This window comes from Nyctereutes procyonoides, unplaced genomic scaffold, assembly GCF_905146905.1.
Source record: "Nyctereutes procyonoides isolate TBG_1078 unplaced genomic scaffold, NYPRO_anot_genome, whole genome shotgun sequence".
In the NCBI taxonomy this organism is placed as follows: domain Eukaryota; kingdom Metazoa; phylum Chordata; class Mammalia; order Carnivora; family Canidae; genus Nyctereutes; species Nyctereutes procyonoides.
The window spans coordinates 103,082,884-103,101,544 of record NW_026575125.1 but is presented as its reverse complement, the minus strand read 5'-3'; the positions used below and the strand labels follow the sequence as shown (position 1 = coordinate 103,101,544).

General features: G+C 37.3%; 1 protein-coding gene across 3 annotated transcripts in view; it reads right to left on the bottom strand.

The window, feature by feature from the left end:
- Positions 1-252: 252 nt before the first annotated feature.
- The window catches only part of PHF6 (PHD finger protein 6), a 50,296-nt gene continuing 31,887 nt past the window's right edge, over positions 253-18,661 (bottom strand). The window contains exons 6-11 of one of the 3 annotated variants that reach the window (XM_055338850.1): positions 17,976-18,145; positions 17,674-17,817; positions 15,447-15,551; positions 12,747-12,880; positions 3,723-3,852; positions 253-3,398 (exon numbers count right to left, since the gene is read on the bottom strand). In XM_055338850.1, the coding sequence (XP_055194825.1) occupies positions 3,723-3,852; positions 12,747-12,880; positions 15,447-15,551; positions 17,674-17,817; positions 17,976-18,145 (683 nt within the window). In that variant the 3' untranslated portion in view covers positions 253-3,398. Of the gene's footprint in view, positions 3,853-12,746; positions 12,881-15,446; positions 15,552-17,673; positions 17,818-17,975; positions 18,146-18,661 lie in introns of all 3 variants that reach the window. The other 2 variants (XM_055338851.1, XM_055338852.1) reach the window with 2 other exon arrangements.

Below are 18,661 nucleotides of genomic sequence, written 5' to 3'. Positions count from 1 at the left end.
ACCAAGGTGTAACGCAGTTCTGCTGTACTTGAAAGATTGCTAGTTCTCTCCATGATGCAACCTTTATGTTGTGAGACCTTGAACTGGACTCAAACTCACTCTTTGTTCTCTCTCATACTTGTTTAATGACAAGTTACTAAACAAACTAGGCATTTCATTTGAAATGAAGCAAGACTAAAGGGAACACAATCTTACTACCGCTACAGATAAGCTTCATTACACCCCTTCACAAAAAAGACATACATACAAACATGAAAGTCATAACTCATTTATTGAATGAATAGTATATGCAAGAATACCAATAAAAGGAAACTAATACTACAAACTACAATTTTGAAAATAAAGCCAATATAACAAGAACAAAATATACATAACATGAGAGGAATGTTTGATTTTGACCCATAATGCATTCCTTATCTTTACAATTAACCTAAATGTCTGTTAGAACAAAACTGTATACCTTGGTCTAACCTTTAGTGCTTTTCAAAAAAGCAACAACATTCTAGAACACTCTTTGTTTTCTTTGAGATATTTAAGATTCACACATTTGTTCAAGTACATAGATTCTGATTCAACAGTAGATCTACATAGCTTGTTATTCTCTTAATATCTTGAGTAGCATGTACTCCTGAGCAAGTACTATCTGAAATTCTAAAATTGCTGATCTTTGAAATAAAATGTATTTCCATTGTGGGTTTTTAATAAATTGAGATGAAAGTAAAATTCACACCCCCACCCCCCTCCCCCAAGGAACAAATAGTTCTTATTAAAGTATAGAAACTCAAGTCTATCTTTCTACTCTAAAGAACATTTCTTACTAACAGTTCTGGTAAGGCAATAAATGCTCCAGAATAATCTTCAATATACGCTTGCAAAGATTACACTGTTGAATATCAGTAACGAAAACAAAACAAAAAAAGGGGGGGGGGAGGAAAGAAAGAAAAGACGCTTCAAAATTTCAAGCTAAAATATGCGTCAAAGACAGTCATGGCAGTATTTTTTGAAATGATGTACATGTTATATACTTAGCAAATAATGTCATGCTTATTAAAACTACAGTTAAGGACTTAAGAGATGAACAGTAAATACACTGCTGAGGTCCATTTTTCTAAATATTCATACCACAATGTCATTACTACCCAGAAGATGATGATGCTACTTGGGAACATAAGTACTGTACAATTTTTACATTGTAAGGCACTTTTTACTCAGCATGTGACGAAAACATGGATGGAGAATCAAAGTATGAGAGGTTTACAACCAAAGGTGATATTTTATGTGACTTCAGTTTACATTTCAACTTTTGATGAAAGACTGTTTAGCCCATCACACCACAGTGAGAAAAAATAGGTAGCCAGCCACTTATTCTAGCCAACCAAAAGGTAAAGTGCTATTCTGGTTGCTAGTGGCAGAAAAAGGGTTGAAGACACCCATACAAAGTTATACACTTGATTACATGACAAATCCATCAACTGACAGGTATAGTATTTGAAGTCCATGATATGATCATTGGCTGGCCACTATTACCCTGGCACCTTCCATTTTTCCTAAAAACATCATTACAGTAGTTGTCCAAAAATGAAGGTGCTCTATTGTTCCATGGGTAAGTCTATGGCACACAATGTAAAAATGATCAAGACACAGTGATTCAAAGATTTTAAAATAACAGGTTTCAAGCTGTCGTAAGGAAATAAAGTACAGATCCTTTGGGAAAAGTCACATAGCTTGGTAAACAAACATCTAGATCTGTCGTTGCACTTCAAGTCATGGTGAATTTTGAAAATTCATCACATACACACACACAAAAAAACCCAATGGCATATTTAGAGCAAAAAGAGAAAAACGTATAGGGCAACCCCACTAAAGCTAGTTTCCTTCTAAAAATAATAAAAGATGGTTAAAATAAAGCAATCATGAGTCCCTTGATTTAAGTGAACGTGTGAATACACACTTGACAAACGTGACCTTAAGGGACTAGCAGTTAAAAAAAAATCAGTCATTGAGCACAGTGTAATTTTCCACCTGTTACATTTTAAAAATGCTTCTCCATAAGCTGCAGAATATCTTGATGTACAGTCAAGTTAACATATTATTTCTTATTTGCTAATTTGCTTTAATGTGGTAGGTTAACAAAGAATTCAGAAATCAGAATCCCTACCCTTGGTATTGAGGTGCTATGGTAATATTAGGCAGACCACAACTAAAGTTTTTTGGTTTTGCCATAAAGAAATATATAAATGTGCTTCAGCAGGTAAGTGGAAGAAAATATCCCTAGCTAGAAATGCCAGTGTGAAAATCCTTTCTAAACAGCTGGGTTCTTAGGCTTCAAAAAACAACTCCAATGATCAAGAAAACACCACCAAGCCCTACAAGAAAAAAGTAGGGCACGAGAGCTTATTTAATAGATAAGCAAAGCAATGCATGAAAACATTAAAAATATTAAATAATTTTTTTAAAAAATAGTGGTCACAAAATGAAAAATAAATACTGTTTTCTGCAGACTGTTTTTTACTCCTACAGCGCATGAGACCTCCTTACATACTTTGGGCCAATATATGAAGTGTTCCACACAACACGGCACTTGAGAGGAACCAGTTTCAGACATGGTGGCCGAAGTCCTTAATGAGTAGTAACCCATTACATCTTAAAGAGGTTTAATTTGCTGTTGCCAAATGTTAGTTTAAACTTGCAAGGATCCAATCATTTTGCTGGAAGCTCTTTGTAGGGCATGATAAGAGAAGAGGTTTACTGTCAAGAGAATTTTGGCATAAGCATTGGAGCTCACAACTTAAAATCACCACTCGCCCGAGTGCTTGCTGGTCAGTGAGAGCAAGTTTAACAGGAACGAAATGAAAAGCTTTAGCACACTTCTTGGAAGAGATTTTTAGCATGTGCTGTCAAAGCCAAGAGAAAAAGAAGGTTCTCTTCATTTCTAGCCTCCGTTACTTGAGTGTGAAAAAAAAAATCACAAATTCCCATGTGTTGCCACCAGAGGTGTGTTTGCACTGTAAAGTGAAATTCGCTTATGCCTTCCTTTGAGTATGAATCCACTAAACAAACTTAGACACTCTAAACAGTAGAACTTTGTTCAGTCCAGAAATATAGCTTACTTCATTTCAATGTCTGCTTTAACTGTTGACACTATACACAGGGTTAATAGTGTTTCAATTGCTTCCCAGAAACTGCAAACTACAGCTACGTAATATCAACATGTCAAATTCTGCCATCTAGTGAAGGCTCATAAAACAAACAAGACGTTTTTAGGCAGTTCAATGAAGGATCTAAGAGCTGGGCAGTAAAAAGTTACAAACCCTTTTTGATTTTAGAAAACAGTGAAAAAAGAATAGTAGTTATGGATGTCTTATTCATTCCCAGTTTTCTAACTCTGTCCCATGAACCTGTTTAAAAGATGATAAAAAATTGTAAAATATGATGCTTGAGGGGAACACAATAAATATAATGTTATTGAGGAGCGAGAACATCTTATTGGTTCGACATTACAACTACACTTATTGATAAAGTGGATAGCTTGTTTTTACTGTTACAAAATCAGCTAGTTAAAAAAACTATGCAAGCCTACACAATCCTTTAGCATTCTAGTAACATGCTTAACTAAACATAATAGCATTAAAAAATCATACTGCATATACCATTTCTCCAACATGTATTTATCAGTGAGTTTTGTATCCTGACAACAGATCCGATAGAAGTAACTTTCATACCTAGTTTCCATTAAGTTGCTGCTGAGTTAGTTGTTGCTGGTCAATTTCTACTTTTCCCCGGCTTTTACTCTCTCGTTCCTCGTCTTCTTCATCTCTCTCATCATTTCCACTATGATTTTTACAATATAGTCTACAATGACGAAAGATAAAAGTCTCAAAATGTTTTGTCACATGTTTGTCACAAGTTTCTAATATGTGAGTAGAATAAATAAATACAATATTTATGCCATTAGTAGATGAGCTTGGTGCCCATTTAAAATAAGAGTTTCCTCATCTATGCTTTTTAAAAACACTACATTTAGTTACAGGTCCATTTCCAAGTAAATGATAGGAAAGCACTCTATTAATGAGATCATAAAAGTTCATCTGAAAGAAAACCTATGGTTTAAGATAAAAGTTGTACATATGCCCAAAGATGAGGCAATGCCTCATTTTGCCCATTGAGATTAAAAATGAAGCTTCCAGCCACCTTGAAAATATAAACTTGCAGGTAGATAGACAAAATGATCAAATTCTAGGTTTCAGATACAGAATTCAAAAGCATTTTAGGAAATAATATAAACTATATACTGCTGCTCTCTGCTCAAATTTCACGAGACATTTTTATTCAAACTCCTCAAAATGTCTTTTCCTCAACGGTGTCCTGGCCCTTCCTGGGCCCCCTCACAGTTTTCTCGGCCCTGCATTTGGCTAGGTCTCTCTTAAGCTAGCCTGGCTCCTCCAACTTCTTTTTCTCCCATGAGCTTTTTGGGAAAAGTCAGACCAGCTATCTTTTCAACTATGCCATTCTGGATTTGACAAATTGTGGTACTATTTTATTTGGTTCTCTCTTATCCCATATTTCCTAGAAATTGGAAATAAGGTCTAAGGGCTTGATTAGCCCTAAGTTCAACTTTCCTAGTTAATGCAGGATATTTGATAGGTGACCCTGCACATTCAGGAGGGATGTTGATTTCAGAATACCCCACTAATAGTGATGCTATCTGATCATTTGGTTAAGGTGGCAGTGATAGCCAGACTTCTCCATTGTAAAGGCAGGTTTTCCCTTTTAAAATTAGCAAATAGCCACTGGTCTCATACTTGGGCATCGGGCTGTTTTGAGAACCTTTTATGTGGGTATATATATCTTGACATCCATCCATTTTTAATAAAAATAGCAATATGAGTTATCTAAGACAAAGGTTTAGGTAGGCCAATGAACATATACATACCATTATGTGTTTTATAGTTAAGCACTCCACCCTAAAAAATGGGTGAGCTGATCTCAGCTCAGTTTTAGGTCAATTGTACACAAGATGATAAGATGGAATGCTTTAAAAATGTTCAATGGATGCCCTCTTGTGGTCATCAGTAAACACTCATATACGAATTCTGACACAAATGATCTACAACTAGGTATAACAGGAAGGGTTTCTAACATGTGAGTAGAATAAAAGGCAGGGACAGGTGGGGTGGGGTGGGGTGGGAGCCACAATAGCTACTGACTTCCAAACCTAACTTTGCTTATTTTTTATTCTTAAAACACTTTCAATTATTTCCAAAGAACTATGGAGACGTTGTTCTCTTCAAATGCAGCATATTGGGGATTACTTAAAAAAAAAAAAAACCTGAGTTCAAATATTAAGAGTGAATTCCTACATAGTGCACCTATAAAGTGTCTCCCTCCAAAATATAACCTGCATCTAATCAAGCCTTTGAGCCAACCTATAAATTATGGGGTAGAGAAGGTAAATGGCATCCTGGAAAAGTAAAAGGATAAATCTAGAACATGGGACTTTCACAGGACAACTTACCAGGTTCTGCAAGTAGAGGGGAAAGGTGGGGTGTAGTGGGGATTGCTTTAAATTGAGAGACTAGGAAACATATCCATTAAATGCAATGTAGGGACCTTGTATGTATTGAGATTTGAAACAAATCAGGTCTGAAAAAACATTTCCAACACAACTGGGGAATTGTGAACATGGACTTGGGAGATGACACTAAAAATTTACTGTTGTTAATTTTACAAAGTGTGATAATGGCATAGTGATACTGAAGTATGTGGGGATACAATGGCAAGAGGTGTGGGGTTCTGCTTTAGCAGATCTCTGAAAGAAAAACAGTAGATGAAACCAAGTGTGGCAATAACTTGGGAGCTGCTGAGATGGGGCGCTGCTACGCTATCCTATTTTTGTATATTTTTGAGATTTTTCATAAGAGGTTTTTCTAAAAGGATGACCCCTTTGTTGTTAAAAAAGGATGGGATTATTTCTCACTAGCATAGACCCATTATATGGGTTTTCACCAATCTAGACACCAAGACCTCAGGTATCAACCAAATAAGATCTCTATCACAGAATTTAATTTTTATGGTGGGTGATTGACTTTTTTTTAGAAACATATTTTTAAAAGTTTAGTAATAGAGACAATAAAACAGGGTAAGCAGAATCACCATGAAATCTTCCCTCGCCTTTTTAATGAACAAATACATTTAATCTAATGAATAGATTAAAAAAATAATTTAATGAATATATCCAGGACCCAGAATTCTGGAGCCAGTAAAGAAGGAAAGCCACATGTAGGGGAGGGAAGCCACTTCATTCAGAAGTATTTCTCCTTGCATTTCCTCCTATTTGTGCATTCTTCTATCCCCAAACTACTTGCATATGGACTCTCATTTGAACTCAATAATCTCTAAGAAAAAATCTGGAATCTGCACCATAAACAGATTTTATTATTTTTTTAAGATTTTATTTATTTATTCATGAGAAACACACACACACACACACACACACACACACACACAGGCATAGAGACACAGGCAGAGGGAGAAGCAGGCTCCACACAGAGAGCCTGACATGGGACTCGATCCTGGATCCCCAGGATCAGGCCCTGGGCTGAAGATGGCACTAAACTGCCGAGCCACCCAGGCTGCCCGTAAGCAGATTTTAGAAACAAATTTTAATATGAAAAAATAAAGAGTAATTCAAATCATTGTGGATCCCAGTGTAAATATTTTCTTTAGAGATGGTCACTGCAACATGGTTTTCTAAGAGCTCAAGAGTAAAAACCATCTGAATGTCTAAAAAAGGAAATGATTAGGGATGCCTGGGTGGCTCATTGGTTGAGCATCTATCTGCCTTCGGCTCAGAGCGTGATCCCAGGGTTCCAGGAGCCTGCTTCTCCTTCTGCCTGTCTCTGCCTCTCTCTGTATCTCTCATGAATAAATAAATCTTAAAAAAAAAATTGGGACACCTGGGTGGCTTAGCGGTTGAGCATCTGATTTTGGCTCAGGGCGTGATCCTGGAGTCCCAGGATCGAGTCCCACATCAGGCTCCCCACATGGAGCCTGCTTCTCTCTCTGCCTATGTCTCTGCCTCTGTGTGTCTCTTATAAGTAAAATCTTTAAAAATAAATAAATAGGGATGCCTGGGTGGCTCAGCGGTTTAAGCGCCTGCCTTTGGTCCAAGGGCATGATCCTGGGGTTCCGGGATCGATTCTCACATCGGGCTCCCTACGTGGGGCCTGCTTCTCCCTCTGCTTGTGTCTCTGCCTCTCTCTCTCTCTCTGTGTGTGTGTGTCTCATGAATAAATAAAATCTTTTAAAAATAAAAATAAATAAATAAAAATTAAAAAAGGAACTGTTGGGGATCCCTGGGTGGCTCAGCGGTTTAGCACCTGCTTTTGGCCCAGTGCGTGATCCTGGAGTCCCGGGATCGAGTCCCGCATCGGGTTCCCGGCATGGAACCTGCTTCTCCCTCTGCCTGTGTTTCTGCCTCTCTCTCTCTTTCTCTCTCTATGTCTATCATGAATAAATCAATAAAAAAAATCTTAAAAAAAAGGAACTGTTTAAACTGATAGACCCATACAATGGAATACTATGCAACCATTCAAAACAGATTATAAAAGGTGTATATAAGAAAATCTTTTTATGAATATGTGCATACACAGAATCACTTAAATGTCTAGAAAATATTCTGAAAGATTTAAAATTCTGTTTGCTGGTAAAATTAAAGTTCACATCAAACCTTCCACCCCTTATCTCTATTTTCCTTTTGTCCCTAAGTGAAAATGGGTAACTATTACAATATCTAGATAGAGCTGAAATTTAGATATAGTAATTTTCCACAGATCTGATTTTAGATGTTTAACATGGGTCTGTTAGTTTAAGTATTAATGCTGCTTTAAATAATGTATTGCTTACACAAATATGCAACCACTGAGCTATGTAAATACAGAATCGCTTCTCTTCCATCCCCAGGCAATGAGGTAACAACTGCTAAAAGTTGCTGAATATACCCCTCAAAAATTTATGTGTAGACACATATCTTGTACACATATGCGCACGTGATATTTATAAGCCAAAATAGATCATACAACTTGTTTTCACCTTAATCATAGAAATACCTCTGTGACTCTCCACATATTATCTACTTCGATCTTTAATTGCTGCATAGTATTCCACTAAACACAGCTACTAAAATTTAAAAGTCTCTTGATAGACATTCTGTTTTGGGCTTAATTTATGCTATTGTGAGTAAAAGGCTAATAAAATTCTTTTCCCATTTCATCTTTAGTTAATTCTAGTTATTCTCCTGGCAACTGAGTAAAAAGTGGCACAGTGAATCTACTTCTTTACTAAGCTGCTACCCCGCAACCCCTGTTTGTAGGCTGTAGCTAGATTGGGAGAATTCTATTCTGATGAGCCCTATCTCTGGTCCTGTGCAGTATAACCTGAAAATGACCTATGCCTATGTAACTATACTGTGATAGGTGCTGGCTCAGATGGGGTAGGAGGCATCTAAGGCAAGGATTCACCCACTGTGAATCCAAGCTTACTGGGCCTGAGCTGTACTGCTAATACTGACCACTGCAGGGACTCCCTTGGAGTATCAGATGTTGCCTTGCTGGCCAGCTGTGGTTCCTGTCTGTATTCCTGAGTAGACTGATGCCATCTGTGCTAATCTCATCAATCTGAAGTACAGGGGAGTAAAAAAAAAAAAAAGCCCCAGAGGGTACCGCAGCTATCATTAACGGTACAGTGGAATTTCTTGCACATACATCTTTGTGCTGTTTTCTGTTCACTTCCCTGGCGGAAATCCCTACAAAGCAGACTACTAGCAAAATATACACATTATTTTGTTAAAGACTGTGGTCTCTTTTCTGCTTACTTCCCTGGCAGAAAGCCCTATAAAACAGACTAGTAGCAAAATACACACATTATTTTGTTAAAGATTGTGGTCTCCATTGCTAAATTGCTCTCCTAAATTGTACCAAGTTACAGTCTCAGTATCAAATGCGAATGCCCAGGTCTCCAGAACCTAGCTGATATGTGAATCCTACTAACCTTTGCCCATCAGATATACACGATCTTGTTTTAATTTGCATTTCCTTCATTACTAATAAGGATGAATGGCTTTTCACATGCTTATAACACATGGCTAGTTCTCCTATAAATTGCTTTCATGTCTTTGGCCATTTTTTTTTTCTAAACTGGGCTGTTTTTCTTAAGGATTTGGAGTTCTCTTTAGCCTAATTTTACTGTAGTCAAAAATTCTGAGTTTCCTATCATGCTTAGAAAGGTCATCTGTACTCAACAAATCCTAGAAAATTTCTCCTACATTTCGTTTTACTTAGGATTAGATTTTTTTTAACCCATCGAGAATGTATTCTGGGGTCTGAGGTAAGGATTCAAATTGTTTTCTAAATGGATAGCCAACTGTATAAGGATCAGGTATTGAATAATCCCTCCTGTCTCCACAGATATAGTACCACCAAAATTACCCAACAAAGACATGAATATTTCCTATGATCTGTTACTGTGCCAGTACCAGTTTGAATTACTAGGTGACTGGTTTCAATAAGTATAGGGGATCTTTCCTCTTGATCTCATTAAAATTGTTCTTGGCTGCACCTGATAAAGACTAGTTGACTGCCCCAGTACCTATTTTTCCCTTCTTCCCTTCGTAGCACTGAACCAGATTTGGGTAGCAACGTGCCCACCAGGGGTGCATTTCCCAGCCCCGCTTGGATGGGTGACTAAATCCTTGCTAATGAGATGCTGAGCATAAGTATGTGTGGAACTTCCAGGAACGTGGGTTAAAAACCTATCAGTTGGAAGAATAGCTCCTTTGCCTTCCACTTCCCTTTGCTCCCACTTCCTCCTACTGCCTATGGAAGGATGCCCCAAGGATGAGAGAGCAGAGAGATGGTAATCAGGGTCCCTGATGACACAGAAAAGAGCCTAACACATCTGGGCTGCTGTCCTTGGAACATCTTTGAGGGGAAAAACAAATTTCTATCTTGTTTAAGCTTGTAGTTCTTCTCTGGTGCATAAGTTAACTTAACCATTACTGGTAGAAAAGAATATCTCATTCACTCTTCTGGATAAAAACCATCAGAATTTTGTATTTCATTAAAACTATGTTCCATGTATAGATTAATTTGAGAAGAATAGGTATCTTTCAGTGTTGAGTCTTTTCATCAAGGAACATAATATATTTTACTATCCATTTGGGTCCTGTGTAAAACAGTTTTTTTTTAAAAAAAAAGGTTCAACTAAAAATAAATAAAAAAATAAAAAGGTTCAACTTTGGTGTGTGTATGTGTGTAGGGAAGGGCTGGAGGGTGATGTTTTTCCTTTCCATTGTCTAACTAGTTATTACTGGAATTGTTTTTAAAACTTCATCTCAAAAAAAAATAAAACTTCATCTCATATTCAGCAACCTTACTGAGCTCCTATTAATTTTAGTAAATAGAGTTGGCTCCTTTGGATTTTCCTGGTAGACAATGACATCAATAACAAATATTGACAATTTTATTTTGCTCCTTCATGGTATTTATTACACATTTTTCTTCCTTTTCTTGTTGCACCGGCTTAACCCTCCAGAAGAACGCGGAAACGTAACATTCATAGTTGGCACCTTGTCTTGTTCCTGGATCTGAATGAAAGTGTATTGGTATAGTGGTTCTCAATTATGGATGAACATGAGAATAACTTGGGGGTCACATGGTCTGGCATCAACCCACTGAATTCAAAATCCGAGGGTGGGGCCCAGGCATGAGCATTTTTAAAGAGGGTACAATCCACCCTCAGGTGGTTCTGAGGCTCAGCCCTGGTTAAGAACCACTGTCCCTTTTCTTTAACACTAAATAAAGCTCTTTGGCTGTTGTCCTATCATAAATGCTCCGTTAGGACTCCTGCTTCCCAAGGGCACTCTTGGTATCGCACTTTAAAAATTCGGAAATGGATGTTGAATGCTATCAAATGCCTTCACCATCCACCAGGAAGGTGATAGGATTTTCTTTTCTCTATTAATTACAATGGATCGCATTAATATATTTCCTAATTTTGAATGGTCTTTAAATTGTTAGAAGACAGCACTGGATTTGATTTTCTAACATTTTATTTAGGACTTTGGTATATTATTTATAAAAGTTAAGACTGGTCTATAGTTGGGACGCCTGGGTGGCTCAGTGGCTGAGTGTCTGCCTTTGGCTCAGGAACACTGCAGTTCCAGGATAGATAGAGTCCCACATGGGGCTCCCAGCAGGGAGCCTGCTTCTCCCTCTGCCTGTCACTGCCTCTTTCTGTGTCTCTAATGAACAGATAAATAAAATCTGTAAAAAAAAAAAAAAAGACTGGTCTATAGTTTTCTTATTTTTGTTTTAAATGTGATCTTTGTCAGGTTTGGTGTCACAATTATATAAAGTTTTATAGAATGAACCAAGTTTTTCATCTTTTGCTATGTGCTGGACCTCTTTATTTTTTTTAAGATTTTATTTATTTATTCATGAGAAACAGAGAGAGAGAGAGAGAGAGAGAGTGGCAGAGACACAGGCAGAGGGAGAAGCAGGAGCCTGATGCAGGACTCGATCCCAGGACTCCAGGACCACGCCCTGGGCCGAAGGCAGGCACCAAACCACTGAGCCAACCCAGGGATCCCCTGGACCTCTTTAAATAGTATTAGAATTCTCTTTTCCTTAAAAGCTTGATAGAACTCACTTGAAAAACATCTCTGCCTTTATTATTAAACAAAGTTTGGCAAATTCTATAATACAGTGTTAGCACCTCATCCAGTCACCCAAATACATGGTGACCGATATATGAACTGCTTTGTACACAGAATGGAAGAGTGTTTACTCTTTGGTTTATTGCATCCTGGGAATGTAAGGAAGTGCTTTACAACTTGCAAAGGCAAGTTGAAAAATCCATGGATCCTCACCAACTTATTCTCCGTTCAATTAAACAAATGGAACCATTATAGATGCGCACTGATACAGAAGACCCGGAAAACAGATGGTAAAACGTAATCCCAAATCTTCAAACCTTATGCTTTCATCATTCTTCCAAGAATGTCTTTGGCCTTCTATCTTCACAAATATGTCCTGTTCTAAGCTACCACAAATCGTCACCTGGACCCTGAGTAGCAGCCTCCTAATTCACCTTCCTTTTGGCAGCCTTACTTCTGTCCTGCCTTTAGGTCTTGCCCATGCTGTTCCTTTTGCCTAGAACCCTGTCCCAACGCCCACCTGGATCTTTGCTCAGCTCAAGCTCTATTTCCTTGAGGCAATTCCTCAGCACTCTCCCAGTACAGACTAAGTCAGATCTTCTGCGTTACAGGCTCTCATAGTGCTGTCAGGTATCCTTCCTAGCACTTAATTAGATTGTAAATGTAGACTTGTTCATGTGGCCATTGAATTCATCTGTCTATCCTACTCGACTTCATCGAGGACATAGTCTTCATCAGGACATAGTCTGTGCCTGTACTGATGGCTCTTACATGCCCAGCTCCTGCTCTTAGCATAATACCTGGCACTCAGGAAGTGTGATACCTACTGTCTCAATGAGGGCAAATCCAAAGATGTGTGTAGCCAGAGGGAAATGTTAATCGTAGCACTTGTTTCTTTATATACAGAGTCCTAAGTATTTTACACTTGGCTCAATACCACCTAGGAATAGTGACCAAGTAAACTCATGCCACCCATTTGAGGGTAGTTACTTACTGACAAGTTTAGGAAAATGGACAATGGTTGTTCTCTTACTTGTAAATTCCTCGTGACATATTTTCAATGTATTTAGCTTTGTCTTGTACTCCACAGTGGTAATGGTAAGTCTTAACACAGGCTTTTATTTCACATCCAATAGTAGCACCGGGCTGACTGCAAAGTGTACATTTCTGTTTGAGGGAAGAGAAAGAATAATCATAAGCACTATTTCAAAGTTTTGCAACCTTATTTATTCTATGTTAGCCAGACTTCAGCCAAACATTCTAGTTTACAAAGAAAATGGCCAATTTTCCACAGCAAAAAAAGAGTACGCTGAACTTACTGTTTCGCATACCAGTTAAATTGTGCTGCAATTTAAACCATACTTTGACAGGCTTCCTGATATTAAGTCACTCCCTGAAATTTCCATTATTTACCTATAGTACCCCTCAAAGAGTTGACATCTAAACATTAAATAAGACACTCCTCAAAACTGCCAAACACAAAAAAATTCTATCTTTTAGTGGTTGGCTTCTTCTCCTCCCTGGGACCAGTTCCTTTCCTATTATGACTAGAATAAAGAACGAGAAGCCGGGAAAGCAATCCCCCATTAAGAGGGATTGCTACCAAGTAGGTAAAAGGGCAGAGGGAAGCTAAAGGGCCTGAAATCTTTTCAAGATATCACAACTTGGCCTAGATCAGGCTTGCCTTAAGAATGTTCTGATATTAAAAGGTGGTTGTTGACAAAAGGGTTTCATAGTCAAGTAAGTTTAAGGAATGCTAGTCTTAGATTGCTTGATTGCAGAACTTCTCACAGCCTTTCTGCAAGAAGGAGGACATGGTAAATAGTTCCCAAATTATTGAACTCCCGATGCCCTTATATTTTGGGGGGTGTGGGAGCACCTTGATGGACTAACTTCCTTTGGAGCAGACTTGGGAAAATGCTAGGTAGGTCTTTACATGAAAATTCAACTGTGCAGAGATAAATAAGTTGATGTTATCCTAGTCACGTATGTGGACTTCAGCCGTACGATACAACAACACTGCTTGATATGGTATGTTGAAGAGATTTTTCTCTCACATATTTTTTAAGTAATATACATTCTGATTTAAAAGAGTTTCATTCTGAAGAGAGTAATTAAAGTATCAAAACTGAACTGGATTTAAATGGAACAGATAACATCAACAATCTTCACACCTTCAAAAATGCAGTTCCACAAAGAAAGGGTCATCTCTAATGGATTCAGATAAAGCTCACCAAAGTCTGAAACCACTAGATGAAAGACTGAAGGGGAACTTCACAACTGAGGGGCAGGGGGATTAGACTCACCACCTGAATCCAAGGATCAGACATTATGACAAGTCTGATGTGACAAAATATGGATGATATAGTCCCACCTGTGAAGTATTCTTACCCCCAAAAAATCTTGAAACTGAATCTAATCAAGACTTTACATCTAACTTCCACTTTAAAAGAAAATCTGGCGGATAGAGGGACAAGTTAAATGGCAGCATGAATAAGCAAACAGACAGATAAAACATATGAGATATTCTACAGGACAAGTAATTCATTTTCTTCAACAAGTCAATGGCATACGACAAAACAAAAACAGAAACAACAAAGACAAGAAGGGGGGGAGTGCCCTAGGTTACATCAAGGATATAGAACAACCAAATGCAATGTGTGATCCTCCTTTGGATTCTGATTCACACAAATCAACTTTAAAAAGATACCTTTGAAACAATTGGGGAAATACAAATACAAACTGGGTATTAAATGACACTGAGAACTCACTGTTAATTTATAAGATGTAATGACATAGTGGTTAGGTAAGAAAATGTCCAACTTTTAAGAGATACATACTGAAATATGTAGAGGTGAAATGATATGAAGTCTCAGCTCTGCTTTAAAACACTTCAAGCAACAAGAATAAAAGGCATAGATGAAGCGAGTGCCGCAAATTCTTGATAACTGATGGGTCAAGGTGATGGACAGACGTGTGTTACTAGTCTTTCTAATTTTGAGATGTTTGAAAATTTTCACAATAAAAAATTTTAAATTCAAGTCATCTCTAGAGACAATTGCGGTCTTAAAGAAAAGATTTTGCATTCCATTGACATTTTATAATATTCATCAACTGTAAAGGAGTAAGTGATCAATAAAGATGCCAATATTTCTTAAAGCTATTTATTAGTAATTCAGTATGTTTAAAAACATGAGATTTAGGCACATTTTATAAAGAAAACTTAAAGCTATGATAAACATTTTAAGAGACATAACTGTGTATGTGAACTTTAACTAAACAGAAGGCTCTGAAAAAAAATCTTTTCCTTTTATTTGAAAAAAAAAAAAAAAGAAAAGAATGAATAACAACATGGGGAAGTTCCCGATGCTCTAGTAGGGTTATGAAATTGTTCTTTAAGCAAGCTTAAATAATATAACATTTTAAACTTAGTAATAAGGTGTGTCACATTCACATCTTCATTTATTTTATTAAAGGACCCTCAAATATCCTGAAATATAAATCTCAGTGTAATTCTCTTAAGTAATGAAGTTACATAGAAAGAGGAATAAGTTCCAGAAACATCAGCATCCTTTATTATATTACAAATAAGTCAAATATATACTTGCTTTAACATATGAACTACTTTATATATTAAATGTTTTGATGACTGGATAAATTTGAGATGTGTTCTAAATTTAAAGCAGAAAGTCAGAAGAGTTACGTTGCATAGCATAAATATAAAACCACAGACCATTCTTTTTCCTCGTTTAATCTCCTGAAGTACAGTTTTAATATCAAAATCTCCAAATTCTGCTCTTGATGTTGTTGTGAGCTGGACTGTGCCAGAAGAAAATAACTAAAAAAGAAAAACGTATGAACATTTAATGTTCAGAAACCTTGTGAGAAAAAGATTAAACAACAGAATAACAAATAGTGTTCTATTACTTCAATATCCTGAGAAAGAGAACCTTTCCTTAATAATCAAGTACCAACTCAAGTATTTTTAATACATTCATATATCTGATTAAGATATAACCCAAATTATGAACAAGAGGGGTGCAGGGTGGCTCAGTCACTTGAGCGTCCGGCTCTTGGTTTCAGCTCAGGTCATGATCTCTGGGTCGTGAGATTGAGCCCCACGTCAGGCTCCATGCTCGGTAGAGAAGTCTGCATCTCTCCCTCCTCCTCTGCCTGTCCATGCACAGGGGTTCTCTCTTTCTCCCCCCCTCCTCAAATAAATAAATAAATCTTTAATTTTTAAAAAAAGGACAATAAAACAAAACTAATGTTGCCAGCGTGGAGCTAAGATTATTTTTTTAAGATTTTATTTATTTATTCATGAGAGACAGAGACCGAGGCAGAGACATAGGCAGAGGGAGAAGGAGGCTCCTTAGAGGGAGCCCAATACGGGACTCGATCCTGGAACCCTGGGATCACGCCCTGAGCCAAAGACAGACACTCAACCATTGAGCCACCCAGGTGTCCCAAGATTAAATATTTCATTCAACAATGAAGATTTCAACAGTGTTACTTACCCTGTCATCTCCATTGTTTTACGTTTCCACAAAGTTTTAAAAAAATAAGTTTAAACCGGCTAATTTCAACCATAGACACAGATCAGAATTACCTACGGATTTTTTTTAAGATTTTATTTATTTATTCATGAGACACAGAGAGAAAGAGACTGAGAGAGGCAGAGACACAGGCAGAGGGAGACGCAGGCCCCACGCAGGGAGCCCAACATGGGACTTGATCCCGGGATTCCAGGATCACACCCTGGGCCAAAGGCAGGCATTTAACTGCTGAGCCACCCAGGGATCCCCCAGATTTGTTTTTAAACTAGACATGTGGGATCTATTCCAAGGGTGTATATTTCAGAAAAAGCTCCCCGAGTAAATCTGATACCAATCTCTGGTCAAGAACCTTAAATAAAAAAAATCTATCATTTTTAAAACCTAATCATAAATGGAATGAATTCAATAGAATCCAATTAAAAAATGTTTATGTATCCTATATGTCAGATGTGGATCTAATGATGCAAAGATAAAGCCCAGTTCTTCTCTTCAAGGAATGAACAGTCTGTTAAGGGAGAGGCTCATAAATGAGTAACTGCCGTACATTGTGTGAAGGACAATGATACAGACATGTACGAGGTTTTAGTGGAGGCTGAATACGTATCTTCCATGACTAGTTTATAAAGCTGAATTTTTTACAGTTATGAAATAGTTAACTATCACTTATCTGGAATATGGTAACTATAATTAGGATTACTTTAAATCCTACTAAATCAGGGCACCTGGGTGGCTCAATTGGTTAAGCATCTGCTCAGGTCATAATCCGGAGGTCCTGGGATCAAGCCCAAGTATGTAAGCACTGCATATGTAGGACTCCCCGCTCAGTGGGGAGGCTGCTTCTCTCTCTCCCTTTCCCCCTCCTCCTGCTTGTGCTCACTCTCTCTCTCTCTCAAATAAATAAATAAAAATAACAAACTATAGAAATGATCCCTGAAAGTATAGGGATTAAAGGGGAAAGGAGAGAAAATGAGTGGGAAAAATCAGAGGGTGACAGAACATAAGAGACTCCTAATTCTGGGAAATGAACAAGGGGTGGTGGAAGGGGAGGTGGGTGGGGAAGGGGAGGGGGTAACTGGGTGACGGGCACTGAGAGGGGCACTTGACAGGATGAGCACTGGGTGTTATACTATATGTTGGCAAATAAAACTCCAATAAAAAATACAAAAAAAAATTTTTAATTTTTAATTCTAGTTAAAAATAAATAAATAATCTTAAAAAATCCTACTAAATCAAAAGCTGTATTTTTAAAACTCTAAAGTCTATAAAGATTTGGAACTATAGGATATGCTATTCATAATTCTACACCACTAATGTTGGGGAGAAAAGTACCCTATTTGGTACCAGCTAAGTGCCTTAAAAATAAAAACCTTGGGTTTAAAAGCACATAAAAAGGACCATGCTTACCATGCACTTATAATGTGCAGCTGCCTTCTTGGCATTAAATATGTGCAGTTTTCCTCTTGCTTCATTTTCTTCCTCCCCTACATGACAAAATCCACATTTAGGCCTGGTGTCACTAGGGCTGCTTCTATGTGGAGACCTATCTCTCTGCAAATGTAAAAGAGAAAAAAAATAACTTAAAAATATGTTATCAGTTCCTTCAAACTTAATTAACATTTCAAATGATGAGCTTTACCTATAAACACAGTTTAAGTGAAATATTTGTGGTGCTGCAAAAAGTAAGCATCCCACATTTTTCTACTTACATAGGAACTACTTTCCATTTCATCTGTTCCATGGGAGGATGTGGACCTGGTATCTTCCGACAGCCCTTTAAAATTAGTTTTTCGTGGCCTTCCTTTGCGACTTTTCTTTTTACTTTTAGGTGATGCAGGCTCCAGTTCATGTTCATTAAAACTTTCTTCTAAGTCAGCTGCTTAAAAATGAACAAAAGCTTTACATGGACCAATCTTAAAATGAACATTATTACTTCATGGGTTCTTAGAATACACATTTCTCCTTAGAATGATATCCCCACCAGAAATGAGGGGAAATAGTCTGTAGTATGCTCAACACAGCAACCTTAACATCTCATATAAATGCAACAAAAATCAAATACAAAAAAATAGTTTTATTATAATCATTCTAACAGTAATTATTTCTTCTGAATTTATAATTCTATGAAAACAAGTTTTGGGATCTTGACTGTGCACTAAGCCTGTAAACATTTTCAAACTCTAATAAGTCCATTTTTAGAATAAGCTCTTATATATTTTTTTACCATAGGTTTCAAAGAGTTTTCCCTCACATTGTTGGTGAAATCAGAACACTTAGCTAGAAAATAAACTTACTATAACTTGGAAAATTAAATGAAAATAAAATAAGTATATCTGGGCTGTCCAGTATAGCAGCCATGAGCAAAAGGGTAGCTTTTTACGACTTTAGTCACTTA